This window comes from Oncorhynchus kisutch, linkage group LG5, assembly GCF_002021735.2.
Source record: "Oncorhynchus kisutch isolate 150728-3 linkage group LG5, Okis_V2, whole genome shotgun sequence".
Lineage (NCBI taxonomy): Eukaryota > Metazoa > Chordata > Actinopteri > Salmoniformes > Salmonidae > Oncorhynchus > Oncorhynchus kisutch.
Window position 1 is genome coordinate 35009253 of NC_034178.2, and position 12961 is coordinate 35022213.

A 12961-nucleotide genomic window follows, 5' to 3' on the forward strand; every position below is an offset into this window, starting at 1 on the left:
AGTGGTAGGACTTGAAAATGGTCTTGACATGAGATGCTTTCTCTTTGTGGGCCAGATGTGAGAAAACTACAGCATCCATTGTCTTGTATGTTTTGACGATCTTGTTTTTATAATTAAGAAGTTGGCCATGATAAGAAACCAATGAAACAAAACAGTCACTCAGAACTATTTATTTATTACTCATTCTCACCCACAGCCACATTCTGGTAAAAACGTCTGAGTTAGTACTCCTCAGCCTTAAGTGTCTTCATTTGCGCTAGCTAGTTTTCGCATGGCGTCGAGTGGAAAGATGCTTCAGGAGGGTGGTCACGTGTGCTAGCAAGGCAGAAGTCCCGAGTTCGCGCCAGGTATGGGCCGAATCAGGAGGAATTGATTCTTGTTATGCAAGCAGCGTGACGTTCTTTACTCAGACATGGCAATTCATTCATACAAACAGATTGCATATGAAACTACAAATGGGTTCTCCCTTTAGTCCAGATACAACATTATTGTATTTCAGTGATCTTCCTTCTTTGATTCAAAATAGACCAATACATAGGTGTTTCTGTGAGGACCATCAGTATGAAACCTTCCATAAGCTGAAAGGAAGTGCTCCTCACATCATAAGACCTCTGAGTTCCATCCAATGTATATAAACCCTGGATTGCTGATACTATGTATTGGCCAATAAGAGCCTTTAAAGCAACTGGTCGGCCATATTGTCACTCCCCAGAAGGAGCCGTTTCCCAAACTCGGTCTTGGACCCGCCCTGGGTGAAGCTTTTTAAATTTTTCCCCCTAGCACTAGACAGCTGATTCAAATAACCAACTCATCATCAAGCTTTGGGTTTTTAATCAGCTGTGTAGTGACGGGAAAAAACTAAAACCGAGTTTGAAAAACCCTGCTCCATAGGAATGAATGGAATTCTACAGTATTTCAATTAAATATTTCAAAGACACAATTACACATATTTAAGTGTTTGTTGTTGTAGTGGGGACAGTAACATTAGTACTTTCAACAAGTTATACTTTAAGAAAGTATGTATTTATATATATTTGTATTTTAAATGTTAATGTTTAGCTCACATCATACAATTTAATAGTATGCATTAAGGTGTCCGTAATAGAATAAATATGGCAAAAATGAATGTAGACATTAATACATGCATTTCTATAACTTCCAAAATATTTTTTGCAAGGGTGGGGGAGTGACAAGATGGAGATGCACCCCCTGTCAGTCATCTAGTGTAGATATATATATAAATCATAGGTTTCACCTTGTGAAATATGCTCTTGAGAAGAAGAACCAGTAGCATTAGAAGTGCCAAGTAACACGGCTCCTTGTGGCTACCTGAACCCAAACCCACATTTTACCATCAAGACATGAATTGTGCTCATTTTTTTCATTGTGGTTGTAAATGGTAGGCTTACTACTTTTTAACTTCCTCTATGCTTTTGTTTAGGTCACCCTTTCTGGCCTAGTACCGTTGGGCCGGGGCAGCGGCAGACCAGACAGTATTATGTATTATTATTTTACTCTCAGTCTTCCCTCTCATCAGGTATCCCAGTGTTTGCCACAGTCCTGGCAGCTGGCCTCTGTCATGTAGAGGTATGAGCTCATGGCCTCCCTCAGCCCCTTGCTCACCAGCGAGTCCTCTGAATCCACTCTGCCCTTACTGAAGATCAATGAGCTGGGAAGACAAGAGGCAGGCACAGGGAATGTGATATACCTACCACCAGTATATGCATCATCTTACAATGTGAATTACAATGCAGTTAATTGCATAGATATAGCATGACACATCATATCATATTGACAAATAGTCAAATAAGTAGTGTGTAGGTCACTTGGGACACAAAATATGGTAGATGGAGGACTTAGGAATGTGCCCCACCTGTCTACGTCCTTCCAGTTGAGGGTGGGCCTCCTGATAGCTTTGGGGTACGGTCTAGTCATAGTAGTATTGTTTGAGCCTTGGATGATGCAAGGCTCCCTCAGTAAACAGCACAACCCATCTGCTGACTCTGTGGATAGACATGTTTCCAAATGTTTAGAACATTCTCTACCCAAACAACACATTACAGTAGTACCATACTGTCCACTCTCTTTGCATACCAGAGTAAGAACTGTGCTGTAATAATAATGCATTTGAGCCCGTCGATGGGCTTGTACCCACCAGAGTAGTGTTCCACCAATTGGCCCAGGGTGTAGAAGGTGAGGCTGGGGGAGATGTAGAACCAGCCGTTTTGGAGGCGACGGATGCGGTAGTGTTTCACTGTGCCCATGTACGAGGAGTCGGTCCTCCCAAGGACCGAGAGCGAATAGGTGTCTGTGACCAAAAGTAACACAAGACTCTTGTCACGCCACAGCAATGAAACAGTGCACAAGTCCTAGGCTAGTTGTTGTGCTTATAGCAAACTTAAAAAAAAAAAACTTGACATAACATTCAGTAAAATGAATTTAATTAAACGAGCCCTAAGCCATGAACATGGACTCACCTGTGTTTGTCTGACTCTGTCGTATCAGGAAAGCCCCTGTGTAATTGTGTGGCATCAACAGCAGCTCCTCTGCATTTAACCTGCTGATGCCATTATACTGCCACCTGATTAAAGATGGATGAGAAATATCAAATATTCACTATCAGAAGACAAATAAGATAGTACATTATATTTTTCAATCCTCTCCACCCTGCGAGGAAACTCCACTGGAACTACTGGTGCCATCATCCCCCACTGGGGGAGGAGTGACATAATTAGGACATTGATGATGTCATTCAGAGCGAGAGAACATCTACAGTATTGCTCTTTCAAATTGACGCATTCCAATTCCCACCCTCTAATGACATTCACTGATGTGTAAACAGCTGTGACAGTCAGAAGTAAAACTTGAGAATAAGTAGTAGGTATCTTACCTGTTTATTACTTTGGCAGTGTAGTGGCTGGGGATGTAACTCTCATTGCCTGTTGTTGTGGATCGCACCATCCAAAAATCCCCATCACTGCAAATAAAGAGGTCAGTCAGTGCATTCAACTAAACTATCACAAACTACCACATACAGTAGGGTCAGAAATGATTGACGTCATTGATAAAGATGACCAAAAAGGACTGTATAAAATAAATAAATACTGAGCTATATTGTATACTCCAAAAAGTTGGGAAATTATATTATTTTATACTAATACAATTGCTCTTGTTCAACAAGTAATACATCATTTTCTCAAAAAGGTAGGGTTAAAAATGATTGACACCCCTGTTTTTAATACCTTTAGAGGATAACAGTACTGAGACCTTTTCTAAAATATTTTATGAGCAGGAGAACACATTGGAAGCAATTTTGGACCATTCCTCCATACAGAATCTTTCCAGATTCTTGATATCCTTAATCTGTGTTTATGGAATGCCCTCTTCAATTCAAATCTCTTCAATTCAAACCACGGGTTTTCAATGGGTTTCAAGTCCAGAGACTGAGATGGCCATTGGAAAATGTTGATTTTGTGGCCAATTAACACATTCTTTGTGGATTTTCATGTATTTTTGGGGCTATTGTTTTGCTGGAAGACCCACTTGCAGTATCAGCCTCCTGGCAGATGCAACCAGGGTTCGGGCTAAAATGTACTGGGTAAAGTTCATGATGCCGTTGACCTTAACAAGGTCCCCAGGACCAGTGGAAGCAAAATAGCCTCATAACATTAAAGATCCACCACCATATTTCACAGTAGGTACGGGGCTATTTTCTGCTTATGCATTCTCATTTCGACACAAACAGAACCCACTCTGAGCAATTGTATTATTCTAAAATAATATAATTTCAATTTTTTTGTTGCATAAAATATCAATCCTTATTTGAATACTTTATTTGATGCAGTCATTTTTACTCATCTTTATCAAGGGTGTCAATCATTTCAGACACCACTGTATATGTACAGCTCCATGCGTGTATGCCACTTACTCTGATAACACAGTGAGCCTCTCCCCCATGCGGATGCTGGATTCCAAGGGATCTTGGGAGGGGAAGTCATAAAGGGACACCACCATGGGCCTGTTATTGTCTAAAAAGGAAGAATGGTTTTAATAGTTGCAATCAGCATTCACGCTGGCTGGTTGATGAATTCAGATTAGGTTAACAAAATTCAAGAATTCAGAAGACCTATGGAGGAAGCTGGGCGTTTAGTATTACCTGACATTGCAGGTTCAGTTGGATTCTCAAGGGTTGGCATACTGGATCGAATTTTGACAGGGCAATTCCCCATGACCAGCTGTTCTCTAGCTACAGTATATGTCTGTATGGCTCTGTAGGCTGAGAGACAGAAAGAAGTGTAGTGTCATTTATCTTCTCTTGTCATATGTCAAGCTAAAACAAGATGACACAGGAAGAGAAATAACCACAACCAGAAACCATCATTTCCTCAACCTGAAGTTTCCATTAAAAAATATAAAAAACTGAAAACTTGCTCACCTTATTGAAAGAGAATACGTCTCACTCCTCTGCTCTGTTGCTCAAGGCGACTACTCCATTTACGCAGATGTGGCCAAAGGGTAGATAGAAACAAGACAGAGGCTCACTGGATGAGGACTGGTTTTTATGTCTCTAGTAGCTTCCTGTGACGCCAAAGGCTCTGACATCCTCCTGACACAAAGCAATGTGTGGGTGTGCGTATGGAGGGTTGACATTTGATATGTCAATAACATTTTATTTCTGCATAGGTGCACAAAAAACACAAGATCAATATTCTCCTTAAAATTACAAACTACTTTTTTTCCAGGATTGTAGCAATCAGCATGTATTTAGTATAGGCCTACTAAATACAGTGCCTTCGGAAAGTATTCAGAACCCTTGACTTTTCCCACATTAGGCTAGGTTACAGCCTTATTCTTATTTATTTATTTATTTATTTTTAAATCCCTCATCAATCTACACACAATACCCCATGATGACAAAGCAAAAACAGGTTTTTAGACAATTGCAGACCACGTGTAACCACGCCAGCCCAGGACATACACATCCGGCTTCTTCACCTGCGGGATTGTCTGAGACCAGCCAGCCGATGAAACTGAGGAGTATTTCTGTCCATAATAAAGCCCTTTTTGTGGGGAAAAACTCATTCTGATTGGCTAGGCATGGCTCGCAAATGGGCATCTGCCCAGTCAAGTGAAATCCATAGATTAGGGCCTAATGAATTCATTTCAATTGACTGATATACTTATATGAACTGTAACTCGGTAAAATCGTTGAAATTGTTGCGTTTATATTTTTGTTCAGTAGAAATGACATATTTCTGTATTTAATTTTCAATCAATTTGCTAAATGTTTCACTTTGTCATTACGGAGTATTGTGTGTGGATTGGTGAGAAAAATAAATACATTTAATCCATTTTAAATTCAGGTTGTATCACAACAAAATGTGGAATAAATCAAATGGGAATTAATACTTTCCATATAGACTGTTGGTCATCAGATAGGAGGAGAGGATCTGACTCACAAAGGATGATAATCTATTTTGCCTTGACCTATAGCCAACTGATTAAGACCTGATGCACTCAGATGGTAACGTCTTGGTGAGATGCAGAAATCAGATGTACTACATGTTTGCGCTCTCAGTGGTTAGCTGAAATGGAAAAGCAAACTTCAGAGAACCTTATCTGAGCTAGGGCATAGCTGACCGTTCTACTTTATTTTTAGAGCAAGCTAAAAATAGCCTGCCCTCACCGTTTACATGCAGTTTGAGGTCAACCGATGTAAGAGTGAGAGAAAAAGCTCACATATGCGGTTGGAAACTACTGACCATATTCCTTTAAGTCTTCTGCCAAGACAAAGCTGAAAGGTGTCAACTATTTTAGTCTGAAATGCAGAACATTGATTATTTTTCTCAAACCTTTGCAATTATTTGATAGATTTGCTGGCGTATGTGTTTGTGTGCGCAGTGGAAACACTTGAAGATATGACCACAAACCAAGGGCCCATTTTACATCTTCTAGCTTTATTTAGTAGTTTAGTAGTATAAATGAGTTGTATTGGCAGACCGTGATAAGCACCACTGGGCCCTGCAGTGAAGACTGAACATATTTCCACATTATAACAGGCTTGTTAAGTTGTTATTCATTGTGTATGTCTACTCAAGCGATGAGTGAACAGACTATAAAAACAAAAATGTAAAACATAAAAAGACGACATCAATTACAAAATAAACATTTTTAACACACAGATGAAAGGAGAAGTGATTGAATCTAGACAATCACATTGGCCCACGGTTCTTTCCCATTGAATTTCTTTACATTTTTGCATATTCCTAAAAAGCAAGTATAATGTTCTAGAACAACCAAAACACAGTGCATTCATTCTGTCATTTGGACCAGTATAACCTGCCATATGGAAAACAACACAATGCAGAGAAATGTACAGGAAGTCATGAATCTTGTGTTTGCACCCAGCATGAGTGATCATTCTACAGTGTGAATGGAGTGACTCGGCAGAGCAGAGCAGTGCAGCAAGGTACAGTACAGGAAAACACACATCTACACTATGCCACACAATCAAAGGAGGCGTGTGTTCACAGTTCACAACATTAAAAAATATGTGTCTAAATATGTGCAATGAATGAAGGTTAAGTGTAAATGTGTTCTAGATCATAGTATAAGAGAAGGAAGAGGAATGTGTGTTTGGACTACAGCGGGTGTGAGAGATGGGACTCTTCAACCCCTCCTGTGCTGAGGAACTGATCCGATACACACAGACACATGGGGAATAAATAACAGATGTGAAAGGCAACAATCGGAACAAAGGAGGGACATACAATAATTGAAACCGGGAGAACAAGTCTCCAGATTCACTTGCACAAGACACATGCATACATATGAAATGATGAGAAACAGTTGGGTGGGGGATCGTACCATCTAGACCCTTGGAGTATACAGTATATCTGATTCATCCTTTATTTTGTCCCCTCAGCTTGTGGCTCGAAGTTTGACATGTATACAGTATTATATTTAATCTTCATTTGTATATATTCTCATATTTATCACACAATTCATCACTGAACACCCTGGCATTGAGTAGCTTCGGAGCAGGGTAGGAGAGACTGGGAGACATAAGTTACTGGAGGAAGAGAGGGCCACCGGTGAGGGCGGCTACCCTATGTGGAGTGAGGGAGAGATGGGACGATTTAGCAGGAGACCTCCATGGTCTGGGGCCCAGGCTGGTTGTCCAGGCCCCCAGTGGTGTTGGCTCTCTCCAGCAGGCTGTTGAGGTTGCGGCTGCGGATGCTGTCCATGGAGGTGATGCTGGAGGAGGAGGTGGTGCGGGATCGGACCAGACGACTCATTCCAGCCGTGGGCACTACGACACAACACAGGAGTGTTAACATGCCAGTCACAATGTAGAGCACTTCATGCAATGCAGGAAGCATTATGATGTGTTCCCTCTGTTAGGGAATCACATCAAGAAATCATACAAATACTGCAGACATTCACCATGCAGACAAATCTGAGGAAATAAAGGGACCAATTTTTTTTAAAGACTTCAGTACCAGACACAATACACTATGCAAGCCAAAGACTCTGACAAGCATGTCTTGTAAAAAAGGCAATACAATAATAGCATAAAGCACTGAAAGAAATTGATAAAGGCAAAATGAAGCAAAACTAGCACCATGTGCAACAATAGTAAAAAATCTAACATGAGTTTCATGCTTAAAGGAGCCACATTACCACTTAAACAAATGTCAAAGTATGCAGACGGTTCTCCACTTAATTGAACAATACAAATGACCGAAATGACCAATAATATGACGTTAAATGGACTTTCTGAGCATACATTGACATTCATGAAATGTGTGTTAGGTTGAATGGAGGCTGGTATTTGGCCAACTGGTCTAAAACTGCTACTGCTTTAACACCTGGTACCTGATTCGTTGCTCAGGTGACTGAGAAGAATGTAGGGAACTGTTAGCATTGATGGAGTTGAGGAAAGGATTGAAAAAAGAAGAAAGGAGAACGTATTGGACGGGAATAAAGTTTATGAAGGTTGAGGTAATGAATAGAAGTCATTTTGAAGGAAAAGACAGCTGCTGTATACCAGAAAGACAACCCCCCCCCCCCAAAAAAAACCAGATGTGTTCTTCCTGTCTGATTCTGGGGTAGGGCAGAGACAGGGATATCCCAAACGAGACAAAGCAGAATTTTGGCCAATACTCAACGGGCCCTTACAGCAAAACAACACCAACACTGTGACGAGAGTGTACCCTCATACATCTGTCAACGTGGTTTACAGGGTGCTGCACTGGGATCGTGACGAGATGCGTTAATGTCATGGCATAGAGTCATGGCATAGAGTCCATACCCTATCGGGGAAAAAAAGTATTTATTTCATAATGGGAAGATTTATTTTCATTCAGCCAAACTTCATAATAGGAGGATATTCTTGCAGCCTCTCCAACAAAGTTGCTGTAATTTAAATGGTTTGAAGTAGCTAGTTACATCAACAACTGTGTCAACTGATCGGTGTTTTTAATACAAGCCTAAAATGTGATACCATTTCTTTCAATGTGTGTCAGGTGATTTGAGCTATTTCACTACTTAGGTTTAGGATTATTAAGATAACTTACGAATGTATATTTGATATTATGTGCTTATTCCTGTGCATCTATGTCTCTGCAACGCTCTCGCTGTCGAAGAAAACAGACTTGAAACGTAAAACTATGCTGCTTCAAACTAACCTCGCTTTGCTGACGTTTCGGCCTCTGCGTGCAGTAGAACATATCTCATAGATGACTATGAGAAGAGGCTTTAATCAACTCTAATCTGACAGTGAAATGTCCTAATCTAATCATCAATCAAATGTTTTTATAAAGCCCTTTCACATCAGCAGATGTCACAAAATGCTTCTACAGAAACTCAGCCTAAAACCCTAAACAACAAGCAATGCAGATGCAGAAGCACAACGGCTAGAAAAAACTCCCTAGAAAGGCGGGAACCTAGGAATAAACCTAGAGAGAAACCAGGCTCTGAGGGGTGGCCAGTCCTCTTCTGGCTGTGCCTCTGCAGGGAGTGACTCTGTGCTGCATGGCCTTCACCTCCACTCTACAATTCTCCTCTCACACAGTGACACCTGGGGCTGCATGCAACACTCCCACTGAGGAGGACTGGGGGAGGAAACAGAAGAGCCTAGTACCATAGAAATGCTGTGCTGGTGAAAGGTGAGAGGTGAAAACAGAGAAGCCTTTGCTTTGTGTCACAGGAAGAGCTGCAATCTTAAACAATTTGGTTAGAAAACAAAAACACACAAGGCAAGAGAGTCTCTCCCACGCAGAATTGAACAGGAAGTCAATTGCTGTTCAGAACATCTTTGTTGCTCGTCATTCATGCTACAAGCACTGTTTCTCACCTACTAAGAACCGAGGCTAGTCAACACTGCAAAGATGAAAGAGGAAATGACGTTAGCTGTGAGACGTGAGGAGCGGCCTCCTCCGTGACCAGTGTGACAAAAAGAGGGTCCTTTCAGACACAACTGGCTGCACTCCAAACCCAGGAGGGGGTCTGGCATAGGCTCATGGGAAACCGTAATGAAAACAATACTCATTTCAGCAACAGTTGTTATTTTGCTCACGTCAACAGGAAATACGTTCAGAACACATATGTTAACCACAAAGACGTACAACAGCTTGTTAGTGGATAATCAATACTCAAGAGTCAAATTCCAAGGTAAGCAAACAGTTACCAGTGGCCAGAGACAAGTGTCCAGAGACATTATTTATTTTTTAAGTATGCTAGAAAGGAGTGGTTATTGAGATCACACATTTATAAAGAAAAGTAAGAGTTGTGTACTTACTATAACCCATACCCTGAACAAAGTACTTGAAGGCCTCTGCCAGTTTCCCAGGCTATTGAGGAGACGACAGTAAGTTAGTCATCAATGTAAATAAAAAATGACATAAAAAACACACACAAGGACATAATAACAGCATTTCAGAAGCTCAAACCTCACCTGCACAACCTGAGGCAAGCCTCCACAATCAGCCATCTACAGAGAGAGAGGGAACCTTTGAGTCACTACACATGCAATAGCTTAGCATCAAATTTTTATGCATGACATACACAGGATGTCCTGCTTCACCTCACCTTAAACAGTGTAGTCTTCGTTGGATTTAACCTGGAATTGCACTCCACCTGAAACAAGGTTAAAGAGTGTTAGTGGACAAAACTTAATCACATAAAGGAACTGATTTTCAACATTTAGTTCCATCATCCTACTATATATACACACAAGCATGTAGAAGCGAACGATCCATAGTCAGAAGCTAAACAACCACCACCTTTAACTAACTCACCACTGCCTCCACTGCAGGAGATGTGTCTCCAACCACCAACAGAGAAGGGCACCTGGAGGGGAAGAGAGTAGTTTCCATAAGCACTGTGAGTTACAACAGGTTCGCTTGAGCATACTGTTGAAAACACGTCAGTTCAAACTTTCAAACTCACGTCAGTGTGTTCACTGTCTCCTCATTCAGACCAATGACTGGCCTCTCGATTTCCAGATCCCGACGACTGTCATTGAAAAAAAGAGAAAAAAAGGTTAAAGCCACGCTTAGTAAGTCAGTAGTAAAGTCAGCGAGTACCTTGGGCAGGAGTGGATCCCTGCCCCATCTCCACTCCTGCCTAGCGTACCCGTTGTAGGAGGCACAGAAGAGGGCCAGGTTGTCCTGATTGATGTCCTGGGCGATGTGAAGGCGGTAGGTCTGGATCAGCTCTTGGTTGTCTGTTAGCTCATCCTAGAGGAACACACAAGGCATCAGTATGGCTGTGTGTGTGGATGGTATCATGACGTCATCTTCGATCACTTTTATATACAAATATTTCAAACCAGGTTAGTTTTTTGAATATTATCAAAAGGTGAACGGAACTCAAAGATGGGCAGATGCCAACCCATCATACTCACAGTGCTGAAGTGGTGAGCCATCACTGTGTCCACGATGTTACTAGTCCATCCAGAGAGCTGAAGAGAAAAACAACAGGACAATGTCTAAGTAATACATAGCTAGGACATTTTGACATTTTGTCAGACGGTTATTGTCATGCAAAAAAGTCTGCCGGTCTCAACGGTAATTAACCGTTAATTAACATAAACATTTAGCATGTACTACCTGTACTACCTGTTCACCCACGACTGCATGGCTCCAACACCATCATTAAGTTTTCTGACGACACAACAGTGGTAGGCCTGATCACCGACAATGATGAGACAGCTTATAGTGAGGAGGTCAGAGACCTGGCAGTGTGGCGCCAGGACAACAACTTCTCACTCAATGTGAGTAAGACAAAGGAGCTGATTGTGGACTACAGGAAAAGGCGGGCCGAACAGGCATTAACATCGACGGGGCTGTAGTGGAGCGGGTCGAGTTTCAAGTTCCTTTGTGTCCACATCACCAACAAACTATCATGGTCCAAACATACCAAGACAGTTGTGAAGAGGGCACAATAACACCTTTCCCCCCTCAGGAGACTGAAAAGATTTGGCATGGGTCGCCAGATCCTCAAAAGGTTGCACCATTGAGAGCATCCTGGCCGGTTGCATCACTGCCTGGTATGGCAACTGCTCAGCATCCGACCGTAAGGCACTACAGAGGGTACTGCGTACAGCCAAGTACATCACTGGGGCCAAGCTTCCTGACATCCAGGACCTATATACTAGGCGGTGTCAAAAAATTGTTAAAGATCCAGTCACCCAAGTCATAGACTGTTCTCTCTGCCACCGCATGGCAAGTGTGGGACCAAAAGGCTCCTTAACAGCTTCTACCCCCAAGCCATATGACTGCTGAACAATTAATAAAATGGACCCGGCATACACATTTTCTGGGGCAGCAGGGTAGCCTAGTGGTTAGAGCATTGGACTAGTAACCGGAAGGTTACAAGGCTGTTAACCCACTGTTCCTAAGCAGTCGTTGAAAATAAGAATTTGTTCTTAACTGACTTGCCTGGTTAAATAAAGGTAAAAAATTAAAAATAAATAAAAATGACTGACAATCTGAAATGGTCCACCCGCACAACAGTGCCTCTTCAACCTCAGTAGGATGAAGAAATTTGGCTTGGCCCCTAAGACCCTCACAGACTCTTACAGATGCACAATTGAGAGCATCCTATCAGGCTGTGCCCCGCAACCGCAGGGCTCTCCAGAGGGTGGTGCAGTCTGCACAACGCACCACCGGGGGCAAACTGTCTGCCCTCCAGGACACCTTCAGCACCCGATGTCACAGGAAGGCCAAAAAGATCATCAAGGACAACAACCACCCAAGCCACTGCCTGTTCACCCCACTACCATCCAGAAGGCAAGGTCAGTACAGGTGCATCAAAGCTGGGACAGAGAGACTGGAAAACAGCTTATATCTCAAGGCCATCAGACTGTTAAATAGCCATCACTAGCTGGCTACCACCCGGTTACTCAACTCTGCCCCTTAGAGGCTGCTGCTCCATATACATAGACATGGAATCACTGGTTACTTTAATAATGGAACACTAGTCACTTCTTCGAGATAGAGGGCGCTCTTTTAATTTTTGGATAAAAAACGTTCCCGTTTTAAACAAGATATTTTGTCACGAAAAGATGCTCGACTATGCATGTAATTGACAGCTTTGGAAAGAAAAAACTCTGACGTTTCCAAAACTGCAAAGATATTATCTGTGAGTGCCCCAGAACTAATGCTACAGGCGAAACCAAGATGAAATTTCATACAGGAAATGGTCCAGATTTTGAATGCCCTGTGTTCCAATGTCTCCTTATATGGCTGTGAATGCGCCAGGAATGAGCCTGCACTTTCTGTCGTTTCCCCAAGGTGTCTGCAGCATTGTGACGTATTTGTAGGCATATCATTGGAAGATTGACCATACGAGACTACATTTACCAGGTATCCGCCCGGTGTCCTCCGTCGAAATTATTGCGTAATCTCCAGGTTCATGCGCGTTCCATTTTCTTCAGAGGAGAAAGTCAACTGCC

At 42.1% G+C, this 12961-nt stretch overlaps 2 protein-coding genes across 10 annotated transcripts in view; both read right to left on the reverse strand.

The window, feature by feature from the left end:
- Nucleotides 1–155: 155 nt before the first annotated feature.
- Nucleotides 156–4577, reverse strand: LOC109890183 (src-like-adapter 2). Its single transcript, XM_020482162.2, has 8 exons — nt 4436–4577; nt 4157–4276; nt 3929–4028; nt 2891–2977; nt 2478–2581; nt 2156–2308; nt 1874–2003; nt 156–1669 (listed from the first exon to the last, which is right to left on the reverse strand). Exons 2-8 carry the CDS (start codon nt 4227–4229, stop codon nt 1534–1536), a joined length of 783 nt encoding a protein of 260 aa, XP_020337751.1. The 5' UTR covers nt 4230–4276; nt 4436–4577; the 3' UTR covers nt 156–1533.
- Nucleotides 4578–5937: 1360 nt separating this feature from the next.
- LOC109890964 (protein NDRG3-like) overlaps nt 5938–12961 on the reverse strand; it is a 62676-nt gene continuing 55652 nt past the window's right edge. For 2 of the 9 annotated variants that reach the window (XM_020483154.2, XM_031824946.1), the window contains 10 exons: nt 10910–10966; nt 10639–10742; nt 10453–10518; nt 10302–10353; nt 10093–10140; nt 9959–9994; nt 9803–9854; nt 9359–9384; nt 7879–7917; nt 5938–7312 (listed from right to left, as the gene is read on the reverse strand). In XM_020483154.2, coding sequence (XP_020338743.1) covers nt 9362–9384; nt 9803–9854; nt 9959–9994; nt 10093–10140; nt 10302–10353; nt 10453–10518; nt 10639–10742; nt 10910–10966 — 438 coding nt within the window. In that variant the 3' untranslated portion in view covers nt 5938–7312; nt 7879–7917; nt 9359–9361. Of the gene's footprint in view, nt 7313–7878; nt 7918–9358; nt 9385–9802; nt 9855–9958; nt 9995–10092; nt 10141–10301; nt 10354–10452; nt 10743–10909; nt 10967–12961 lie in introns of all 9 variants that reach the window. The other 7 variants (XM_020483151.2, XM_020483153.2, XM_031824945.1 and 4 more) reach the window with 4 other exon arrangements.